This window comes from Dromaius novaehollandiae, chromosome 8 (genome assembly GCF_036370855.1).
Source record: "Dromaius novaehollandiae isolate bDroNov1 chromosome 8, bDroNov1.hap1, whole genome shotgun sequence".
NCBI lineage: Eukaryota > Metazoa > Chordata > Aves > Casuariiformes > Dromaiidae > Dromaius > Dromaius novaehollandiae.
Window position 1 is genome coordinate 21,437,402 of NC_088105.1, and position 24,337 is coordinate 21,461,738.

The 24,337-nt window shown below is 37.2% G+C and overlaps 1 protein-coding gene across 14 annotated transcripts in view; it reads left to right on the forward strand.

Moving 5' to 3' along the window:
• The window catches only part of DPYD (dihydropyrimidine dehydrogenase), a 381,364-nt gene that overhangs the window by 264,764 nt on the left and 92,263 nt on the right, over positions 1-24,337 (forward strand). For all 14 annotated transcript variants that reach the window (XM_064515868.1, XM_064515870.1, XM_064515869.1 and 11 more), the window contains 3 exons: positions 1,639-1,722; positions 20,659-20,779; positions 21,732-21,851. In XM_064515868.1, coding sequence (XP_064371938.1) covers positions 1,639-1,722; positions 20,659-20,779; positions 21,732-21,851 — 325 coding nt within the window. The remainder of the gene's footprint in view (positions 1-1,638; positions 1,723-20,658; positions 20,780-21,731; positions 21,852-24,337) is intronic.

Consider the following 24,337-nt stretch of genomic DNA (forward strand, 5'->3'; position numbering starts at 1 on the left):
ATGTTTAAATGTATATGTATGTATATATACACATATATGTATATATTTATGGGTATAGATGTTTTGGAAGCAAGTTTCTATGCATGCATATGTATGTTTGGATACCATTTCTTCTTTATTCACAGTGTTTTAAAGCCTCTTATGGTAATACAGGAAGACACTTCTCTATTTTCTTTGGACATTTTAAACCTGTGAGGGAAAAAATCACTTTGGGGACTTAGGGAAGTGAAATTAAACATCATCAGTAGTTGGCTTTGTGATCTTCAACACTAGTCCGTTTTATACCTGTATTTACCTAATTGACCATGAAATCTTTTGTGGAATCCATGCTTGACATGAGCTCTACTGCTCTTAAACTGACTGTGATGGATGGCTTTATTGTGCCATTTGCTCCTTTTTTTTAGTACAGTGACAATGCTATCTAATTTTAAGACAGATACTTTCAATCTGTGTTTGTGTTTGTTACCCCTTTGGAAAAGAGTAATTATTTAAATGCATTTAATAATGTGTCCTATATGTAATATAACTTTCTTCAGCAAAGTAATTGTTAATCTCAGCTTTGCGGAAAGGGTCACACTTGTTGGGGCACTCTGGAATCCACTGCTTAAAGAGCAGTGATATTTTATCGGATGCATAAGACCCCATCCAGAAGATAATAGATGTGGCTTTCCAAAGAGCACAAGCCCCAGAAGGTACCGAGGTCTCTCTCCGCAGGAGGACGACCTATTCGTATGAAAGGTCAGCTTGTCACGGAGGCCGATAACACGGGAACGGCGGCTGCGTAGCCCCAGCTCACAGAGCTGACCGGCAAGTGGAAGGTTCCTGAAAATGATGGATAGCTTCCTCCGTGATCGCGCTCTTTTAGAGCTGCTGAACCATGGCTGCACAGCAGGCAAAAGTTATTTCAGGTCAATAAGAAAAACAAAATGCAAATGCAAAACAAAATACTAGTTAAAGCCAAATAGAAGGCAAAGGGATAGAGCCTCATCTTAGGCGGGAGCAATTAGTAGGGGAAAAAATGGAAATGTGTTTGTGTGCTGCCCTTATACACTTCAGCTTCTTTTCCTTTTTAATTTTGGTTAATAGAGTGCTGAAGAGAAATTAACACACTTAATATGTTTGTATGGACTTTTTAATACGCTCATTTGACTTCAGAAGCAAAATATTTAACCACAAAAGCTGTGGTACAGGCATCTGCAGAAAATACGGAGACAAAATCCATTAAAGCCAAAAGGAGAAATTTACTACAAAGAGTCCCAGTGCTTTAGAGCACAGAAGCTACCTGTGTAACGCTAACTGCTGAGCCTTTCTCTCATTGCTTCAGTAAGGTCCTATTATACATCTCGTTTTTTTTAACATTTTGCAGAAAAAAATCCTTATCGTGGTTGTCTACTTTGAATTTTTTTACTTTTTTTTTCTTTGTATCTTTTGGAAAGCCACATCAATTCTTCAAATTTTTCTCTATCGTGATCAACACATTTGATTTTGAGGCTATCATAACAACAGCTTTCTCTCGGATTTTTTTTTTAAATATAAATTAAGCACCTAAAAAATCTATTTGACATGAATGGTTAGTGCGACAATGAAAGAGTACATTACTTAGGATTAATTTTCTTTTTCCTTTTGCATGTTTCATAGGTTGCTGGTGCAGATGCGCTGGAGTTAAATTTATCATGTCCTCATGGTATGGGAGAGAGAGGCATGGGCCTGGCCTGTGGGCAGGTAGGACTGTAACAGCAATCTCTTTCATGTCTCTTCAGCAATCCTGCACTAGCGCGAAGATAGTTACACCTTGGGGGGGAAGACGCAAGCAGCGGATTACTAGGTTGAGAGTTTTAGGTTGAATGTGCTTAAATATTTATTGCTGGAAGTGGAAAATGACAGAAGCTATGAATATACAAAATGCTTGGTTTTGCTGAGAACAAAAATGCATTATGTATTCAACAGGAAACAATAGTAAAACAGATAATTTCCAAAAACTGCTTGGAAGGGTTTGTAGGTTTCCACTGCAGCGCCCTGTAGATATCTTTTATATCACAACACAGTACAAACTGTGTATATCAATAACGATTTTGAAAAACATGAGATATACACACATTTCATTGTACAATTTTTAGCATTTGAACCTAACTGTATTTCAGAATTGCAGAATATGGCATACATTCTGGTAGTGGCTACCTGCACTTACCTTTTCCTATTATAAGACCGTGTTCTGCAGTGTATAGATTCAGTGGTTGTGTACAGTTGGGATTGGAATTATCTGTGCCAGGTGTCTCTGTCATGCTGAAATATGATGCAGGATTTTTCAGTACTTTCCATGACTTTATTTAGGAGAAAGTGTCTTGTTTTGCCCATGAGAAAACGAACATTCTTAAAAAACAATTCTTACATTCATTTCTCTTTGAAGTTTTCAGATTTTTGCATGTTTTGGCTCAGAAACATGCCCAAATGTGGTAGTCTTGGAAGTTTCTGAGAAATCTTGGCTCACCCAGGTTCTTAGGAAAGATTTTCCTTAGTTTGGCCTTTGAATTTTCCGAAGACTGAAGCCTCCTGGCTTGAGGTACACAAGAAGATAGTTGAGCTGAGTTTACATATTCAGGCACTGATTTGGCAAATCCTAGCTTTCAAGTGCTTGATTTCTCATCTTACTACTGTTTGGGGCAAGGGGAGAAAGAGGGAGGAGGAAGATGGAGCATGGGGATCACAATATATACCTTAATAAGCACATATACTATTCAGCTGATCCTCTTGGTGGGGGCTTGTAGGCATCTTAATTTATCCTCTTTCCCTCAGCTAAACACAGACCCTTTCAGAACTGAAGTATGGTTGGATAACTAAGCCATTAACTTTCTAAAACCTTATCAGGGAGACAATAGGAGCTGTAATGATTTCGTTGGAACTGTGGACACACTTCAGTTGAAGCTTTATCATAATAATGATACTGTCAGGCCAAGTGCATGGGACTTTTTATTATTTTCTGGGAACAAAATGATGCCAGTCTACTCCCTGCTATAGATTTTTTTTTTTTTTTTTTAATGAAAGTAGTCTAGATGCTTTTCTTGGCCAGTGGTCATTTTCCAAAGTTTTGATTAAAAGGGGGAGAAAAAAAAATTACAAAAAGCCTTCAGGACCATTCTAGGAAAATGGTAATAGTTATTATTAATTTTTTTTCAAAAGTGTGTTTAACAACAAACAGCTGTAATAGCCTTTTTTTTCAGTTTGTGAAGCAATTCCCACCCTTCACTCTGCATGGTATAGCTCAGTAGTTTGGATCATCTCCACATGAGATGGCAAAACCCTGTGGAAGGGTGTGATTTAGTCAGGGAGAGCCCTGAAGGTTTCATGTGGAAACTAAAATAGGCTCATTTCAAGCTCTTTTTTTTTTCCTTTTTTTTAAAGCATATGTTATTTCCAGCCTACACTGGTTGGAATAATATATGCATGTGAAGTTGCTTAGATGTGTAGTCAGTAGGGAGCTGTCTGGCTACATGAGCTTTTACATATCTTTCAGCTACTGTAAAATCAGAGAACCAAATGCAAAATTTGAGCACTCAGGGCTATCGTGTGGATTTGTGACTCTCCTTGGAGGAGATCAGATCCGTAAAGCAAGAAGAAGATTACGTTATATATACATATATGTTTGTATAATAATTGTATTTCTTGCGTCCCCATACAATATGAATATTCTTTTGAATGTTTAATATATACTACTCTCAACTTAAATATATCTTGTCTTTGCTTAACTTTCTTACCAAAAATGAGAGCTCAGAAAAGAATCCAGTTCTTTAGACAAATAAATAAATAAAGCAAGTGATCTTTAGGGGGCCAAATCCAGAGATTCTTCCTCAGAGTTGGGTATGATAAATTATAGTGGCTTTAAATGTAGCTTGCTGAAGCGAAGGCTGAGAATAAACTGGATAAAATAATGATAAGTGCTAGGACATCTATCAGTGACCCTTCATGGGAGTTCCACATATGGAGTCCCCTGGAGGCCCCCTCATAAACCAGAAAAGCACTAGGATGTATTTTGGCTTAACTTCTAATACATTTTTTTCCAGAGCTGAAGTCAAGTAGGTGGCATATATGTAATGTGGGGAAGAGAGGGCTCAGATATGCCCTGGAAAAAAGTATTCAGTGCCTAGATGACAGGGCATGAGACTTTGAGAGACAGAATAGCTTTCCTGTTTGTACAGTGAAGCAGGTTTTCTTAAATCTTTTTTGATAACATAATCCAGATCTTCATAGGAAAATTTCTTAGGGATTAGGTTCCTTTTCGTGCCTAAGCACATTAAATCCTCAGGGAACTACAGAAATTGCTGAGATGAAAAATAAAGGCGGAAATACATGTATGTGTATTTTCACTATTTTTAATGTGTAAAATGTTCTGCTTAAAAAAAAAAAGAAAAAGGAAAAGAAAGGTTAATTACACTGTCTACTTTTGCTCCTCATTTCAATTCGTATGGTGTGCCTAAGGGTAAGTGTAGAAATCTGGAAACATAAGATTCACTCTTTCTCTGTGCTATTTTGTTATCTACTCTCAGACACTTCCACTGTTTTATACCACTGTAAATTTTTTAAATTCCAGATACTTCCGAATAATATATAAAAAGAAGTGGTACTGAAAGTGGCTGTGTCTTTTATACTGCATTGTAGTTCTCAGCTTTTATTTGATTTTAATTCCAAATCATTAGTACAGACACTCTGGCACCTGAACAGCATAGCTAGCCAGAGGGTAATATTAAAGATGCATCTGTATTTCTGCCAATAAGTTACTTAAAGCTGGTTCTATATAAAATGTCAATTATATTTACTAATGCTGATTAATGATAATAAAGTTAAGACTTGTATTCTTTTGTAACAGTGTGCAACTGTAGCTGTAGATCATTAATAAATTGTAAGAGAGTTTTTATTATTAGGTTAAACAGTACAAATGCACAGATTTTCTTTGAATCAGATAATGTAAGTGTACAAAACATTTAATAATAAACATAAAGACAATATGGTGAACAGCCGATCATTATTGTATTTGTGGTGAGCTTTGTATCTCTTCACTGGAAACCATGCAAAGATTCTTTAAATTTTTTATTTTTAACACATGCTTCTAAAAATGGTATTAAACATTCAAGACCAATACTATGATTTTAAAACCACAAATGTTAGTGTTTGGCTTTTTATTTTTGGTCCAAAAGTCAAGAATTCTCTCCAGGTATTCTGGTAAGAATGAGTAAATAGTTGAACTGAATTGATAATCTGGGTTTCAGGTTGCATTCCTGCCAAGTTTTGTGTCATTCTCTGTTGTTCAGATGAAACCTCAGATCCGTATTTGAAATGCTGTATATACTTGGAATCATTAACGTAAGACTGACTGGGACGAGTCTTCCAAAGTCTTCAGAAAAATCTCAGTCAATCTCACTGGCCTAGTGGGGAGTGAACCAGCAGAGGGAAGAAGGAAAGAACAGCCTACAGCTGTTGAAGGGGAGTTACAAAGATAACGGCAGCGTAGCTGCAAGGAAAGGTGATTCTCAGTAGTGCCAGACAACGTGGCAATGGCCGCCGATTGCAGCCTGGAGGTTTCAGGTGGGACATTGGGAAAAAAATTCACCGAGAGGGTAATGCAGCACAGGAACATGTTGCCCGGCAAGGTCATGTGATCTCCGTCTCCGGAGTTCTAGGGCTCGGGTAGGCAAAGCCGTGGCTGACCCCATGTAGCGTCGGCAATGCTCTGAGCAGGAGGTTGGCCTAGATAACCTCCAGAAGTCCTTTCAAACTAACATTTCTGTTATTCTGTGGATTCTCCACTCTAATTTTTTATCTGAAAGCATTGCATTGTTTATACCAGAGATAGGAAATGAGTAGTGGATAACGGGAAGCACAAATACTCACTTGTTCACGTCGGAGGAGATGGTCAGTATGACAGCGAGAGCTCAAGTCAAAAACAACACATCGGTTTAAATTGCCAAAGCACAGAGGATGCTTCTGGACTTTTTTTTTTAGTCTCTCATACTCAAAGATCTCAGCCTAAGTGCAAGAATAGAGATTCTTTATGCTATAAGAAAATATTTTAAAAATTAATAACATCCTGGCTTAAAAATATTTCCCATTAATTAGTCATACCTTTTAAACCTCCAATATATAACATATATTTGCATATGTCACCATTTAAGATAAAGGTTTAGGGTACTGTTTGCTTTTTTAATTTATATTGAAGGAAATGTATTTCTCTCTCATGAGCACTGAAATACAAATCCTGGTTGTTTAACTCTTCAGATCATATACAAAATGAACTTGCTTTGTGGTTGTTTTCTTACCTTTATTTTCATTTTACTTAAACTCTGGTTGCCACAGCCCCTGCTGCTGACTGTGTTTATGTTTATTGCCTGCAACTAGGAGGCAAGATTCATAAAAGACCACATTGCCTCGTTCACAAGAAAAGGAATCTGTTAAAAACAAAAGCAACAAAACCAAAATAAAACCAAAAGCACTGCAAAAGCACTGGTTACTCTACAGAGATGAAAACTGGCTGCATGGCCCAATTAGATTTGCTCCGCTGTACCTTGGAAATAGGAAAGATGAGGCTGCTTCTTAATTGAAGTGCACAGCATAGCATGATAATTTGCTGTTGCTCTACAGGCAAGGAGCTTCAAGTATTTTAAATAAATGATGCCCCAAACAGAATTTGATTATATCTGTGTTCATGTGGCATTCTACTATCACCCTACAATAATATGCTGGTTAAGCATAATTCATTGAGTCCTGCAGGCAATATTAGTTCTCTCTCTTCTCTTTTGTATCAGTTAACTGCAACAAATTAATGCGAAGTACAGCAAGATTGTGTTACACTGTGCTATAGTGGTGGCAGGAATATTGTCTCCCAAAATGCATATAGCCAGTATAGTCAAAGTGAGGTTTGTGGCAGCGTTTCAACATCTTCTTGTCCACTTGCATTGGGAACTTAGGAAAATAAGGCCTAGCTCGTCTCACTGTCTTTGTGTCTTTCAGTACCCCTCTATTGCTTTGAGGTGTGTTCCAGCCAGACAACCTGTTTCAGTCAAATTTCTCAGAGATGAAACTGTTTCAAGGATACCGAATTTCTACAGGTCCCATAAAACTAGGCAGCTGGATAGAGAAGAGAAATTGGCTACTGCCCAAACTGATGGCTATGAGCAGTAGCCTTAATAGTCCGGCTGAAGGAAAAGCTCAGTCAGACACAGGGAATTCAATCCCAAGACACACGCTCATCAGAAACCAAGATTCCCCAGTTCAAGTGGTGACGGTTTTGTCACGACAGCAATGGTGAGTGGTGTGTTATTCCTCTCCCCCCACCGTTCTTAGTCCAACACTCAGAGAATAAATGAACACGCCGCCCAAATTATCTTCTGGAGCAAATTGAATGCAGATCCAGAGAGGTCTCTGGAGCAGCGCCGGTGCCTGCATGAAGCGAACAGAGTACATTTGGCATTGTTTTGCTGAGGATATGTAGAATGGGCAAGGAGAAGGGCCACTGGCTGATGGCCTTGTGCTCAACGCATGCAAACATAGATCTAAGTACCTTTTTTCTCAGACCAGAAGATGTATTTGCTGGGCTTAAGTTCCTGGCTTCCACATACCACAACTGTGGTCACGTGCCATTTTCATTTTTCCCGTTTCTTGTGTCTCTGTTCGCTTTCTCTTTTCACTCCTTCCTTCTTTAAACCCCTCCTCATAATGTTAACCCATTGCTGAGTTGCTGTCAAAGTAACAATTGACTCATGAACAATTTCAGTAGGAATCTGAAGAGAAGAGTCTTTCTAACTGTCACGAACACTGCTCGTGGCCGGCGGGGTGACTTGTATTTTTTTTTTCCTTTTTAACGCTTCACTGACCAAACAGCCAGGCGGTTATCAGGTTTCAGATATTTATTAAGTACACCAGTATCCTTAAGCAAGAGAGTTTAAACAATATAGCAAGTTCTGTATTTAACAGGGTAAAAATAACACACTACACTACATACAGAGCAAGCAGGGGTAATATGACCTGTTCCACATCGGGCGAGGGTCTCAAGTGTGCAGGACGCAATAAGGGGGGGGGGGGTCCCAGACCAGCTGAGAGGTAGCTCCAAAGAGCTGTTGTTATTATCACATTTTATATGCTTCTAAGGCGCATGTCTATTGTGATTAGGTTTCTTGACGTCCTTATCAGTAGCCAGAACCTATGTCACGCTGACACACTCCTCTGGGCTCAACCTGCTGACTGGGTTTTCAAAAGGGAAGGGAAAAGAAATTAATGAAAACTTGTGACAAAGGTTTCCACCCTTCAGATTTAGAGAACTAAATAGTGGAGGCCCCCCATCATGGGTTTTCATGCCTGATCAGCATGTAGTTGTAGATATTAATTCCCCTTTTCACTTGATTTGTGAGGCAGCTTTGGTGTGGGTCAGGCTCTTGACATTAGTTTAGGCCGCAAGTGGTTGGTAGCAGATAATAGCGGAGGTGGTGACAAAGGCGTTGTTATCATATCCTGCACAAGCTGGGGCGTGTGTCCACGGGCAGGGAGAGACTACCCGGCCTACGCCCGGTCCCACTCCCCGTCTGTGAACAGTGATACCTTCCCCTCTTCAGCAGGCCTTTGGAGTAAACAGTGCCTTGTCTGTTCTCCACACTTACTATATGGTCACTACTGGCTTGGTGACCTCAGCCACCTTCTTCTAGTACCTGACTTCATTTCCTTTTCCATTGTCCTCATAGGATTCAGGTATAATGAAATGTTATGGTTTAAGTGGATTTATTCCACATTTTAAGTACCATATGTCCTTTTAGTGCTTGTGTATTTTGCTTTTTGTAATATGCAAAAGGAGACAATACTTAATAATGAGGTACGAGAGCTGATTAATATTTTGTCTTAAGAATTCTTTTTCATACACTCAAGAAGAAATGAATTAAGATGCCAAGTTTAATAAATTCATCATCAGAACACTATTCTGTAGTTTTATATTGCAGTTTGACAACATTTAATCCCTGTTACTGCTTTGAAGGATTTTTAATTGAATTACTCCAAACACAAAACAGAAAATAAAAAGGGTTTGTAAATAGGACAGTAATGTTAACAGCACTTCCAACTCACTGAGAATTTTTAATGACATGGTATGGCTGTTGATAGGGTTTTAAATACTGTTTATGCATGGTGAGCTTTTATTTATATATGGAAAGTGTTCTTTTCAGAATGGATTTTCTTAGAAAAAGAAAAAGCGAATCTATTTCTTTGAAATTCATAAATATAGGAAACCAAGTTGGGATCCGTATTTTGAATCTCACTATGATGGCAAGCATTTCAGCTGGAATTTACCTTATGAATCACAGATATCACAAAGAAGGTTAGTTCAGCCAAAATATAAGTCAATATTGTGTTTTAAAAAGGAAACAAAAAGGTTTAAGTTTTTTTTAATGAGACCTCAGTAACTAGAATATTACAGAGTATATGGCAAGTGAGTGCTTCCTGGAAAGGAAGAAAAGCATGATTTTCTTAAAATCCAAGTGGCAATTTGTGTTTATTCATGCAATTACCCTTTAATATACTGAAAGCTTTCAGAAAGGGGAAATGTAGAAAACTTAGGCCATCTTACATATCTATGATTACATTGTTAAATGTTTTGTTTTTTACTGACCTTCTGGACTGTTTTGCCTTTGGGTACCTGGTTGCAGCATAAGATATTGTAGTTATTCATATCACTGATGTCCTGTAAACAGGATCTATTGGGAAAAAAATGATTGACAACAAGTATCTGAGAGTAGGTAAAATAAAACATTTTAAGTTTGTTCATCTCGGTATGTGATAAAAGCTAACTACAGAATGCATGTTAATAGCTTTTTCCTTTTTCTTTCTGTGGTTTTGATTTTATGCCACCGTTTGATAAAGTTAATTAACAGTGTGCTAACTAGTTTCTTCACTGCCTAAATGAGAATTTTCAGGATTAGGCTCATGCTTTTTAAATTTTGCCTCACCTCCTACTAAGTTAGTCAATGCACTGAAAGGCTTGTCACTTACAGTGTATCAAATCTGAATAAAGGCACATATGATGATTATTTTAAAACTCAGTGGGAAATCCTTCTCAGAGCATAGATTTTAAATTTCTTAATTTGTCAATTTCAAAGATTTATGATTTTCTCAAGTATCTTGATATTTTCTGTGTCTTTATTATAGGAAAGGGACAGAGAACTTGCCTACCTGACCACAGGAAAAAGCTATTTGTAGCTGCAGTACTCATATATTCAAGTTCTATGCTTTCCTTTAAAATTTCTCATGTATGACGTAAACCTAATGAAACCTTTATGCCTTCTAGCAGGTAACCTCTGCATGAACTAAAGAGCTGAAATATTGTTTAATCATGCTGTGCACCACTTTTCTACAGTGATATGAGAAACATTATTTTGGTCAGATAGAAACAACCAAGATAAAATATTTTGTTCTGTCAGCGGGGAAAATGTCATTTTTATTTAGCCAACACTTTAAAGGTACCAATGCTGTTGATAAATCTTTCCTATTAAGTATCTCTAAGAAGTTTATAAAAATGTTAGTGTGCAATTTCATATTTTTCATTTGGAATATTTAGGCACAGTTGGTATGTAGGACTCAGAACGAAATCATTTGCTAATTTGAACTGGCAATCTCTGCGTCACCCTTTCAGGCCAACTGTTATTAACCTTTATTGGGACAACTGAAGAGAATAATGGTTGGGTTTGAGTCCTTTAATGTTGCATTGAAATCAATAGCTGTAGATAGCGATTGCTACAGATTTAGCTGACTTATCTTCATGAAACATATAGAGAGCTTTTTTTATCATGTAACTATAGCAAATTTTAAAAAAGCCTTATAGTCTATTTTTAAAATAGAATATTTTCTAACAGTTATGTTTGTTTTGGTTGTTTAGACTAACATTTTAAATAAAAATTAATAAAAACAAATGTGAACTAAGGAAAAACAGTATGGTTCTACCACCTACTTAGAGACAGGACTTGGTTTTCAAAATAAATTGAATTGCCTTTCTTTTAGTTGTGGGGAGAAGACAGAAACCAATAAAGCTTTTACGTGATCTGAAAAAGGGAGTAATTGCAAAGCTGACTGAAAAAAGGCAGCCCCAAACCTTCTAAGTCTGTTGTGCTCGATCTTGACATCCTCTTGTCATTGCTCCAATTTGCATCACAAATGTGTATTTTGTACTTGTGTACTGGTCAATCAAAAATATCTAGCTCATTTTTGACCTTGTCTTCGTATTTGTTATTTTTTCAGTCATTAAGTGCTACATTTTCAAAGAAGTGTGTAGGAGTGTCGTACTGCTAATAGGGAATCCAAAGTGGATCTCCCACACAGCACTTTGATAAATGTATTCTTGAGTTTGGATATTGACCTATGTTAGTATTGGCAGCTGTTAGATGAGGTATGTTAAAAACTTTGCGGTACAATCTTCCGTGGGAGGACTTCAGAGTGTTTTCTTTCTTTTTTTTTCTTTTTTAATATACTGTTAGCATCGTTCACTTGTGCAGCTTCAGTAGTGCGCTAAAATAAGAAAATGCTCTAATAACTTGTTATTCACATTCTTTCATTTGTAATAGAGAGAGGTGATTAAAGGCTATTTCTCCTGTACTTTTAACATCCTTCAAAGGTTCTAATGGAAGCACTGGAGAAGGGAGAAATAGTGACTGCAAGACCAAATGAGAGTGAAAAAGAAGATAGGAGATGGCAATTTACTAAAATGGAAGCTTCTTAAGGAATCGTGATACTATCGTCATCTTTTAGGAGTTTCTTTTAAGATGTATTTTGTTAAACACTGTTAAATTTAAAGTTGAATCTTTTCATGTGCACCAGGTTTTTTGTAAGTTTTTTTAAAGTAGGCTAACTGTGAACCACGGTAGTGCCATAGTCTTGCGCTGGCTTTTCTCAATAGCTACTCTTATTTCTGCTTGTATAGATTGGGTCTAGAGCTTTGACTTCTTAGCTCAGCCATGACCAAAGCGTGAGCCTGCTCCAGAGTGACATGATTCTGTCCAGTGGCACAGTGGTATGGCTGGAGAGCAAGGAGAATCTGTGTCCATTAGGCTCCCCTGAGTGGAACTTGCCGTGCCTGATGTGGAGAACAGCTGCTCAAGTCATGACACCAGGCTTGCAGCTCGGCTTGATACTAATAAAGCCCTGTCATGCAAGATGGAGAATGAAGTTAGAAGACAGGACTTTTTTAGTTCTTGTAATGTCCCGCATCAAATAATAAATTGCATCAGATTACCAGGCTCTTGCTTAGATTTTTAATCATTCCTACTTTGGCAAAAACAAGCATGAACTGGGAATCTTTACTTGACGCGGTCTTTAAACAGTATTGTTTTCGCTTGAGTAAAAAGTCTATAACAAAAAGGGAGGGAGAGAGGATATAGTCTATAAAAAAAAGGGGGGGAATTTTTCAAGTTATACTTCTACATTTGGATCTGCAATATTTTGTAGGCAAAAAAGTGCTTGTCTCACTAGTAGTGCATGCTTAGATTTATAAGCCATACATTTTCTCTTTACTTTAAAGATATTACATATTTTCATCAAATTAGAACACATGATGTGGAAATAACGTGAATATGTTTGTTAATTTTCTCTATAGAGGTCTTTAAAACATTTCAAAAAGAAAAGAGTATTTTAGAGTATTTAAGAGTGGAAAATAAGTAAATCCTTGAATTATATCACTGGGCAATAGTCACAGTACATATTATTGCTAGGGTAAATGTGGCAAAATGGTGACTATGTGGACTTTGCTTAATTCTATGCATATTAATCTCTCATCTTTTAGAAATTCTTCTTTAGAAAAAACTCACAACAGCTCTTCATGTTGAAAAGACCTCTTGCTTTAAAGTATAAGTTAATTTAAAAAGCTGAAGGTCTAAATTGAAATGAAACATTTTGATCCTCCCTGAACAAAATATGAAATTACTCATTTGTGAAGATTTTTGATTTTCTTTATCCTGATTAGGGTTTTTCTATACCATTTGACTAAAGGTATCTAATAAGATTTTGAAATAATTGTTGCTAAGCTAATGGGACAATTCAAACATGTAAATAAAACTGTTAAGTAATATGTATGTAGAAATTACAACTATAAAATCTGAAGTGACTCTTATTGACTAGTAAAATAAGTTACACAAAATGCTACTACTTTCTTTCAGTTGGACTAAATACTGCACTCACAGCTGAAGTCTGTTTTTATTCAGTGTAGGCAAGCAGTGAAGTAGAAGCTCGATCCAAACATTTTCAAGTTAGTCAAAAGATTTCCACTACCTTCAGTACACTTTGGATCTCACATAAAAAGAAAATGCAGTATTGACCAAAAAAGAGTATTGACCTGAATTCATGTACTCTTCTTATTGCTAAAAGTTTATTTTGTGGTACTGGTTTCACATTATCATAGCATAGATTCCAGCCAGAGCAGTATCCGCTCTCAACCAGGAGCTATGTTTTTATAAGTTTGGGTGTGCTGACCCAAAACCCCTGAGTCATTTAGGCATTTTTGGAAATTTTTCCTAATATAACTTCACATTCAGCTGTGAAAACTGTTACTTCTGCCTTAGGTTAAACTGCCTCATTTCTTTCTATTTGACAGCTGCAGTCAATAGTTGTTGACCAAAATCTTTCTGTCAGATTTCCTGAGAAATGAGGAAACATTTTTTACTCCAGATTAAAAATAAGGAGTTATTTGTCTTCTGTCCTGGGAAATCCTTCCCTTAATTTGACAGGCTTTAAACAAATTGTTAGCTTTAATTATGTTTGAAGTGAGACAAATTATTGCAATTCTGTAATTAGGTGCTGTGGATATTCTGGGTAGGTTTAGAGATAATCCGTTTTTTGAAGGCAATGTTGGATGTGTCATAGGAGGAAAGAGAAAGGATATGTTTTCTAAGCATCATGTGGAAAAAAAGAAGAAGAATGTGGAAAAAAGGTGTGCCAAAGACATTGATTTGCAGCAGTTTAAACTGAAAGTCGCACACTTTCACTTTTCTTTTACATTTGAAGGCTCTTCATATGCATACACACACACACAGAAATTTTGATTTTTTTTTAATTCCTATTCACATAGAAATTTTGATTTTTTTTTTTAATTCCTATTTCCTAACTGATTTCTGGATCCATGTTTGATCTGGAAAGGAGATATGTAATAGATATAAAAAGCATCTGAATTAACAACATACCAGGTGAACATTTCCTAAGGACATCTCAGAGAGCTCTGTAAAAGACACAGATCCAGACCTACACATTGAGGAGGTGGAATGTATTGACCGGGTTAAAAGTCTGTAGAAAAGATCATTACTTCCTTGAAAGCTGCTCTAAGCCTATCTTGCCCCTGTCTACCCACATTACAAATAGTGGCAGGTAGTGCCACTGTAATCTTTTGCAAGGAAAGCGTAGCATGGCCTGGAAGAAAGTCTACCTTTTGCAAGGTGGTTAGCTGCCAACAGTGGAAGACTATTTTCCTCTTCCTTAGTTTTCATTTGAGGGGGCATTTTAGGTCCTGTGGGCTTTCAGACCGCATTCTGGCTGAGGATAGGTTTAACTCTTCCCTTATTAGCTACTGTTGAATTAAATAGTAAAGTGAGAATGGTAAGTGAGTTAAATGTAAAAGCCCAATCTTGCAATTCTCACTCATAAAGTTTCCAAGTGCTTTTTGTAGGCTGTGTCATTCCCAAACATAAAAGCCCTCCTTCCTTTTCCCTTAGCTATCCATACTATTTTGGGAAATTTATCTGCTGTGAAGAATGAGGAAGTTACATGTAGAACATTTGATCGTATAAGAAAAATCAAGCAATGGTAATAGATGTGAGAGGGCTACAAGAGGGCTACAAGGGCTACGTTTTTTCTGGAAAGCCAGTATAGAAAATAAATGCGTCTCCAGAAGGATGCACTGATGAGGGACTCTTGGGGCCAACTGCCTAGTAATCACATATAGGAATCACATATCAGCTGAATGTATGTTAAATTAATACAAAGACAAGCTAAATCCTCTCTAACTTAGGATCAGTATTTAAAATTGCAAATATGTTTACATAATGCATGATGAATCCATGAAAGTCATTGCCAACAGATATATATGACAGACAGAGTTTGTGACCATCAAAGATTTGAGGTTTATGAGGAAGATCAGACTTACGGGTGCATTAAATAGAATAAAGTATTTTAATTTCTGAAACTTTGTTTTTTAGGGCATTATGTAGTTAGTGATGGATGAGATTTAAGGACTGTGCGTGCAAGCCCCTAATGGATCTTGTAACATTCTCTGTGCCATCTAGAACTTCCCACCATCAGAGTCAGGATAATGGATTTGTGTAAATCGTCAGGATGATCTGTAATGATAATTCTGTTGGTCCTGTGTAAGAATGCCTTAATACGTATGTAAAATCAGGATTATGGCTGAGAAGAGTTATGTTTTTATACTTCTCTTAACTGCAAAGGTCCTTACCTTGTTCTTAGATAGAACTGCCGCCGTTATTAGGGATGGAGTGAAGATTACATGGTATGGTCCGTTTTCTGTAACTGTAATTAGGCAAGATCGGCTAATGTGCTATATTGAGTGGTAAATTTACTTCAGAAGTTCTCAAGGGAAGTTCTGTAACAGGTATTTTTATGGCATCCTTCAGACTGACATTGTATGTATATGCACACATGCATACACACACACACGGACTTCCCAGGGATTGTTTGTGTTGTTGGGAAAAGCATGTTCATTACCCTAAAGTAGTAGTATTTTCATATTTTGTGTTATTCAAATACTCTAAAGAGCTGATTAGATTCAAGAATTAAAAATCCTTCTGTAGTTAATGTGGGAAGTATCTCACGGTTTAAGGCACTCTGAAGAGCCAAGCTCAGTTTTCTGCCAGAAGAGCCACTTCAGATCTTTGTGCAAATAACTTAGTGAACGCTGGGCACTAGAAGGAGGAGTTGCGCCTCAGTCTTTCTGACTCTCTTCTTTCCATTTGTTAAATAGATATAAAAATACTACTGTGCTTCAGAGGGGTGTTTTGGATATAATCTAAGGATTGTGCAATAATAAGGTGGTATAAAAATGAGGACCCTACAAGAACACTGAAAGATAGGTAGTAGTGAAAATAATTTCCCAAATCTACAGCCAGACATTCCTGTGGTAATCTCTTCATGGTTTTGCTCCTTTTCGTGTGACACAAGGAGCAGCAACCTACTGTCTTCATGGCATTTTCACCCTGTTTTTGAAACATGCAAGTTGTATCTGCCTGGGGGGTGATAAGGGCATGGGTCTCATCTCATTACCAATGCCAACTGGAATCAGCAGACAACTTGGTACTTTAATTTCTGAGGACTTAGGCTTATAGTTATGAGGGTAGTTAAGATTATCATGTGATCATTCACAAAAAAAAAAAAAGGTGAATAGTTGTTTTTCCTCTAGTATATCTACCCACTGGCAATCAGTAGTTAGGATTAAAAGCTCCATCTAGCCTGAGGCTATAATGAATATTCAGGAAAAATGATTCTGTACTGCTGCTTAGGGAAGTAAAAAGACAACCTCTGTAACATTAAAATCTCCTGTGCCTTTGGAATAAAAAAGTAATATTTGATTAAGAACAGGAAGATAGAAGACAAACTGACGTACGTCTCACACCAAAAGGGATTCTGTATTGTATTAAATCACTAACAGATTCCTGTAGATCAATATTATGTTTTAGCTGATGATAATTTCACCAAGGCTTTGTTTAGGTGGCAGTTGTTAAAAAAGTACAGCAGATAGATAAAATGTGCTACTGATGGATGTAGAAGTCCATTGAAGCATTCATTTATTCTTCTGGATTGACACACACAATAAAATTATGCTACAAATTCTATAATAATTGCATTAAATCATCATTAATGAGAGAACCTACAAACCTGGTTATGTGTAACAGAAGAAGGTAATTTATAGCAATGTGGCAGACTTCGAATCAAAAGAATTAAAATCCTTTACTTGATTAAGCAGAATATGTTTTAGTTAGTTCATATTGTTGATTTTGCAAATGTAAATGCCCATATGTTTTTACTGCTAATAACATTTTACCTATCAAGCCATTTCAGAAATATTTTTTCACTATACAGGCTTCATCGACCACTTTATCAGTGATGAAAGCTGCAGGCACTTTCATAAAGTTAGACTGGGGTAAAAAAGATATTTTTGTTATATTAGCAGTGACACAGGTATTTTTAGCAGAGATTTTTGTAATGAAATTTATGCACCTCACAATGTGTTCTCTTACAAGCTATATTCTCAACCTTTGAATGTTTTATAAATCCAATCTCTGCTAAGAATCAGTAAATGGAATTTGTAAATCAGGGTGAATCTTTCAGAAATCTGAATGGAGGGGAGGTCCTGAATCAGCAAAATGCTTAAACCCATGCCAAAATAAAGCCCGTATATATTTGCTTTAAACCCAGCATCTGGTGCACAGGAATAGGTCAGGCTGTCTACCTTCTTAATTTTGATCCTGAGTTTAAAACTTTGCTGAATATGGTCAAAAAATTATTTTTTCCGAAAATCAAATTTTGAACTACCTTTCGTTAGTCAGTGATTGCACTTAGATGTGAACTTTCTCCTTCTAACTATTTAAATCTTTGTCAGAAGTTTTCTTCTTGTATGACCTCTGCAGATTGTTTTCAATCCAAAGGTAAAGTTCCCAGGGAACTTCCTCTGGCTTATGTAGCTGATGCATTTCAAATGCAAACATAGTGGTCCAATCACATGAATATCTTCTAACTGTTTTCAACCATGTGATAATTTATGGTGCATTTTCCCAAGTCCTCGGTACAAATATAATAGGAAATTATGAATTTCATACATGAATTTATTACTTTTTCTTCATGATCTAAAGAACAAAATGTGACATTTCAGATAGAGATAGGTAGAGATATTAGCAAAGTCTAAGAAGCATAAAGGAGAAATTCTTTGAGAACGTTAGCTGTCTATAGAGCATAAAAGCTCTGTTATTCTCATGCAGTGGCTTCATTGCATAGAAATCCCGTGGGCAGCAGGGAAGCTCAGGCATGCTGTGGCTGTCGCCACTGGACACTTGAGGTGTCCCTGCAGCTCGTGGATCGAGGGTGGGCCAACCCAGAGCAACACAAGGAGGGATAGGAGCAGGAAGGGACTAGGAGGTAGGACTGAGGGAGCAGGAGAGAGCAATGTCTGTGTTGCAGAAAAAATGGAAAAGGGAAGAAGAGGTATCCGGTAGGCTGGAACAGAAAAAGACAAAGTTTGGTCTGGGTGAAACTAGGGATCAACGGGATATTGCAGTGCAGCTCTGCTGGAGGACTCTCTTCTTGAAAAAGGAAGCTGCAAGAGCTCTCACATGTACATGTGTTTTGGGGCTGGCACAAATGAAAACATTTGATTTCACATTAACTTTTCATGAAGATATTCAGCATTATCCATATGTGATATTTACTGAATGAACAAATAAATTGGATAAAAGATTAAGGAAAAATCAAATTTGAAAATGCCCATTTCAATCCAAAAATTGTCAAACTTCGTGGAAATTCTGTTTTTTTATGCAAAATTCAACAATGTTCCAGTTCCTATCAGTGGCTGTTCCACTATGAAGTGAAGCGTTGTATTAACTTTTTCTTTCATTTTTTTCTTAAAACAAAACAAAAAAATATTTCGTCACTATGAAGATTGCTATTTTTTTTCCCTTGGAATTGTAAGTGGAGGAAAAACCAAAGATTTCACCTCTTTCATTTGGGTTTTCAAATTATTTTCCATTTAAGTTACCTGTGGTTTTATGGGAACTAAAAATGGGCAGTTTTCCAAGACTGATCCAACAAATGAGCCTTTCAAAAGGAATTGCCTGTACAAACAGCACAATCAATCATTTGAACTGTTTACTAGCTTGAGAAATTGAAGAGCCTTCCATTGCATTTGCTGCATTAATTTTAGCATTGGAGTAGCGCATCTGATAGAAAACAAAGCTTAACTTATTATCTTTTGGGGAAAAAAAGGAGAAATTATTACTTATTAAGGAAGACAAACTACTTAAATTGTCTTAGATACGATAGAAATTGGGTTAGTATGAATGAAAGAGATCTCCCAGTGAGCTATTCAATATGGATCAAAAGAACGGTGTTTTTTAAATTGTGTTGGAGAACGAATGTTTATGGCAGCACTGTAAGCAACTGTGAAGCCAGCATAATGAGTTATGTAGTGCCAACATCATGAACGGTCTTATGAGGATATCTAAGCAGAAGAATTAACATAAAGGATATACAATTCATATCTTCTAGAGGTTCTCTCATTTCTGCATTGGGCCTCAAGGAAATTTAAAACGGAAATGAAAGTCAAAGATGTAACTACTTTCATACTGCCAGTGCAGCTTTCATGCATATTTCATGGACGCTGCATGGGTGGGGAGATCACCATTTTTATTGGAATGGCAGAGCTAAGTCTCAAGATTTTACTATTCATGTAAAGCACTGTGTACCTTCTAGGAACAGAGCCTATATTTTTTTATGTTTATATTTAATTGCTGGTGTAAATTGACAAAAACAGCAACGAAATATTTCCTGTGTGTTCACTAAACTGAGAACCTTCATGTGCACTGGATTGCTTTAAACTTCATTAAGGCTCAGCCGATTTTCAGAGTTACTGCATAACAGTGCAGCTTTCGGACTTTTTACAATATCCAAATGGGAGAAAATTATTCATGTGTGACAGACTTAGTTATCTGTGAGAGTGATAAAGATTTAGTAAATGTAAATAATTGCTGCAGTACCAAATAGCCTACCCACAGATTTTACTTTTACCAAATCTTGTAATAGCACCCTTCATTTTTGAACCAGATCACGCTATCGTGTTTTACATGCGTCAGTATTGCAAATGTTAAGGTATTTGTTGAAGAGCATTAGCCAACAGAAAAAAGAACAAACCAAGACCTAAAAGTTTCATTGAAAAATAACTATTATATTTGCTAGAATGAGAGTGTTAGTGCTACTGAGCTGTTTTCAATGGAAAGGATAGTCGATTACCCTCTACATGATACGTATTCCATAAGGGAAGTAAACACCTGGAAATCATGAAAAGCCACCACTTGACGATTTCTATTTCTAGCTTTAAAAGAGAAGATTTTGATCTTTCATTTACCTTTTTGCCATTCCAAGTTATTCTCTGAAGTCAGAGGAGAGTTCAGAAATGCTGAATTGCATTCTGATAGCCCTGCATCCTCGACTCATCCTTGTTGTTTTGATCAAGGTATAATCAGCCAATACTTCAGGAATGCGTTATTTTGTATCGTAGTGATTATTTTCAACATACCTTACATAGAGTGAGTCATTAAAACTGGAAAATACTCTTTAAAATGGAGGGGTAAATAAACCCTCTGTCACCCAAAGTGGTATTTTCGCCCTCTGGGAAATGAACATTTTGTGATATCTTTGTCTTTTGGAAAAAGCAAATCTTTCTTTTTTCGTGAACTAACCTTTCTGTAATGGATTTGCAGTTACTTGATGTGTCTGAAATAAGTTAACTAATGAGATGAGGTTCAGTCCTGACATGTAATTTCACAAAATCACGGTATAGCCACTTGTAACAAAGTTTTCTATTGCCTTGATATACTTTTTGTTCATATTACTTTTAATTATGTTCTATGTTTATCTGACCTATTTGAACAGGATCCAGAGCTGGTACGGAACATCTGTCGCTGGGTTAGACAAGCTGTTCAGATTCCTTTCTTTGCCAAGCTGACCCCAAATGTCACTGATATTGTGAAAATTGCGGTGGCTGCCCAGGAAGGTAACCAACTCCAGTGCACAGACTGTGCGGTTTTACTAATTTGCAGGATGTGGGGGACGTGGGGGAGAGGGGATGCTGGAAGTAATAACAAGTAGCCACACAGGTTAATATGAGAACAGTTTACTTAATTTATTTAGAATAAGCACAGTGATCACAAAGGTTGCCTAAATTTTTTCTATGTCATATCATAGAATATAACAATCTATGAAGAGAGCTATATTAGACTGTTAACATTAAATCATATGTGTTTGTGTGTAGCTTTATATGCACGCGTCTATTTATGTCATATTTATATGTTAACCCTACCACTGTATCTTCACCTATTCCTACTTTCAGTAGTAAAAAGGGTGTGCGTGTCCTGAGAAAACAGAAATACACCATTTGAGGTGTATTTAAATCTTTTTTTCTCCTTACAGCTTAAAATAGAACATGCTGGTAAATCAGTTTCCAAGCAGGTGTATTAATCTATCACTTAGAACCACGGTCATAACTTCTCCGTCGCACTGTTGATTTCCTCTTGCTTCACGGCGAGAAGCGAGAACGTGGCCTGGCGCCAGCAAGGCAGAGCAGGTGGAGGCGGCTGGGAGCAGGGAGCCCCAAGGCGGGGCCATCTCCAGGTGTGGAGTAACCAGTGTCACCGATTCTGTCCCACGCAGCTGAAAGGCAGCGGGGCTGTCCGTCTGCCCCAGTGTTTCCCAGGTGCATTGTATAACCCGTATAGCTCTTTCAACTGATGGCAGCTTGCCTTGAAGCTAGTGTTAAATCTAGCAGTCCAGAATTGGTTTCAAAGACCTTTCTGCACATGGCCTTACAGTTTGTTACGTTCTGACTTCAGCTGTTTATTTGAATTTCTAGTTATTTCACAGTTTCACAGTTTTTCTGTTGTTTTTTTTTCCTTTCTTGTTCATATACACATTATTTAACAAAAAGTGACTGACCTTTTCTTTCACAGGTGGTGCAGATGGTGTTACAGCCACCAACACTGTGTCGGGACTGATGGGACTGAACGCAGACGGCACACCTTGGCCAGCAGTTGGTAGAGGACAGAGGACCACATATGGTGGCGTGTCAGGTAGGTGTTGCCCTTTTTGATGCATAATACTTCCTTGGAGGCTGACAAAACATCAGGAGGTCCTTGTAGTGGGCTAGAATATCATGTCTGCAGTCGCACTGAGTTCTTAGAGCTCACTGCTGGTCAATGTTTCTAATAGTCATGACAGATGGAACAGATTAAGTGTGAAGGCTCTTGTGTTGCCCTTTCCTTAATGGTAAAATGCTGCATGAGAATACTGTGATAGGGTCACTAGAGAGGGAAGGAAGTCTCTCCTCTTGTGACCCTCACTTTTCCTAGAATTTTTCATTCTGTCACAATTGTCAGGCCACACGGTAGACAGGGGCTAATGAAAGGGCATCGCAAGGGGAAAATATCAACATTCCAAATGCAGTATATGTTTCATAGCCTGAACTCCGGCCTTCCTTGCTCCTCCCGAGTGAATACACCTCTTCCAAGTAGATTATTTTGTCCTCTTGCCACTGTGGTAAAAATGATAGATTCTATTAGGCAAATATATGTATATTTGTGTCATCTATTCTTTGAGATATACAAGAATATCTTGTATAGACTGTATTTCCAAGTGCCACTTCGCAGTTTAATTTTAAAACCAGCAGCAAAACTTTTATGCTCCAGTTCAGTGCCTATGCACACTAATGTATTAATCTGCTGACCCTGTGCACTCTGTTGCTGTGACAACATGAACTTGACCCTGTAAAGACAGTATTGTGAGCTTCTTGACTTTACTGGAATGGAGATTAGTTTCCTTGGTGATAGAGGTAGCAGTAAATATACATAACAGAAGTAATAGCATCCTCCTGATTAAGTCAAACTACTGTATCAGAACCACCTCCCACCTCACCCAAAAAAAGTAATCAGAGGAGACCAGACAGGCAAAAAATGCTTTATTTTATGTGACTGGTGCTATTCTTAGAAAACCATAAGAAAGGTAGCAAAAGATACCTTTTAAACAAACTTTAATTCACGCAAGTGTATTCAGTGGAAAATTGCCTTACTGCATTAGATAACTGCATGGAATTTGGAAGTTTTTAGAGAACGCTGAAAAGCAAGGAAGAGATAACGATCAGAAAAAATCATTATGCCTATTGCATAATGATTATATCACAGTGACTGTCCAATAAGATGTTATAATTTTAATATTGTGCAAAATGGAAGGAAAGGAGGAAAACGAGAACAGCTACAGCCCATTTCAATTTCTCTAGCCTGCCATGTTGACAGGAAAAGAATAAAGGAGGTCACAGTGGGTGCTGTGCATTAAAAATTAATAAAAGAACTATTGCAGTAGTATTTTATATAAGTAACACCATTCACATTTTCTCATTTAAGTTCCAATTTCTGAATATTCCTTCCTACCATAAGTCTGTCTAATAAAATCTATAAAGTGACTGCATTATGAGAAGTGTGTCTCATGTCACAAATTTAAAACATGTATGTAGTGTGAACCACAGCAACACCTGGATGCTTAGCCACATGGAAAGGCCTGCCAGCATTTCCATACTTTCATGGTTTATAATTCTGTTATAACTTAGACCAGGGGAAAAGTTTGCCATTTCTTTTGTGTGTGTGTGTGTGTGTGTAAATATAAAAACATCTTTTTCTTCCTGTAGTTTTACTTATATCAAAGGAAATAGAAGATGTCAATTTGGAACACACCACTACCTAAGATGCAAATCTGGTTATTTAAAATAAATGAAAACCACTGCAAGTTTTGTCAATTTAGTGTGTTTTGAAAGAGTATATTGTTGCAAACAAATAAATAAAGGTTTCTTGCTGGTAATTGACATCACTAGGTCCCAATCCCACAACTCATTGCACAAAAGAAAGCCACAGTGCCAATAAGGTCAGTAGACTGTGCACACACACCCCAGTACTTTCTGCTCGGTGATCAGGATGTAAAATTATGAAAACAAGAAAGCAGTTTTAAATCAAGAGAGCTAGCATGCTTACATAAAGACAAAAAACGGGAGAGCGTTTCTTCTTGTCAGAGCAAGGGACAGGGCGGCCATGGTTCTGAGTCCTGTTCCTAGCCTTGCCAGGGCTCAGTTGTGTGGCCTGCAGCCAGACATTTGACCTTTCCGTGCTTTATGTTTCCTGTCTGTTAGATGGTAATAACACCACTTACATGCCTACCGGCTTGTTGGGAGGTGCTTTGTGATCCTTGCATAAAAGTCGCTTCATAGTGTAAAGTATGGTTTTTCTATTTTGATTTGCTGAAACTTTTTAGTTGATTTTGTTCTATTTTATCATCTGATATAGCCAGTCAGGTTGTTTTTTGGTCTTTCAAATAATTCATCTGAAGGGAAAATTCATTTTTTAAGGAAGTCAAAGGCAATGCCATTATAGTAGCAATAACTTTGGTCCCTTTTCCATATTTTTTACAAAAGCCCAGCTGGCTTATAATAATCCCTAGTGCACAAATCTAGAGCAGATACAGGGTGTAGCCAACATGTCTTGCTCTGCGTTTTCTCCAAATTGTGCAGATTTTT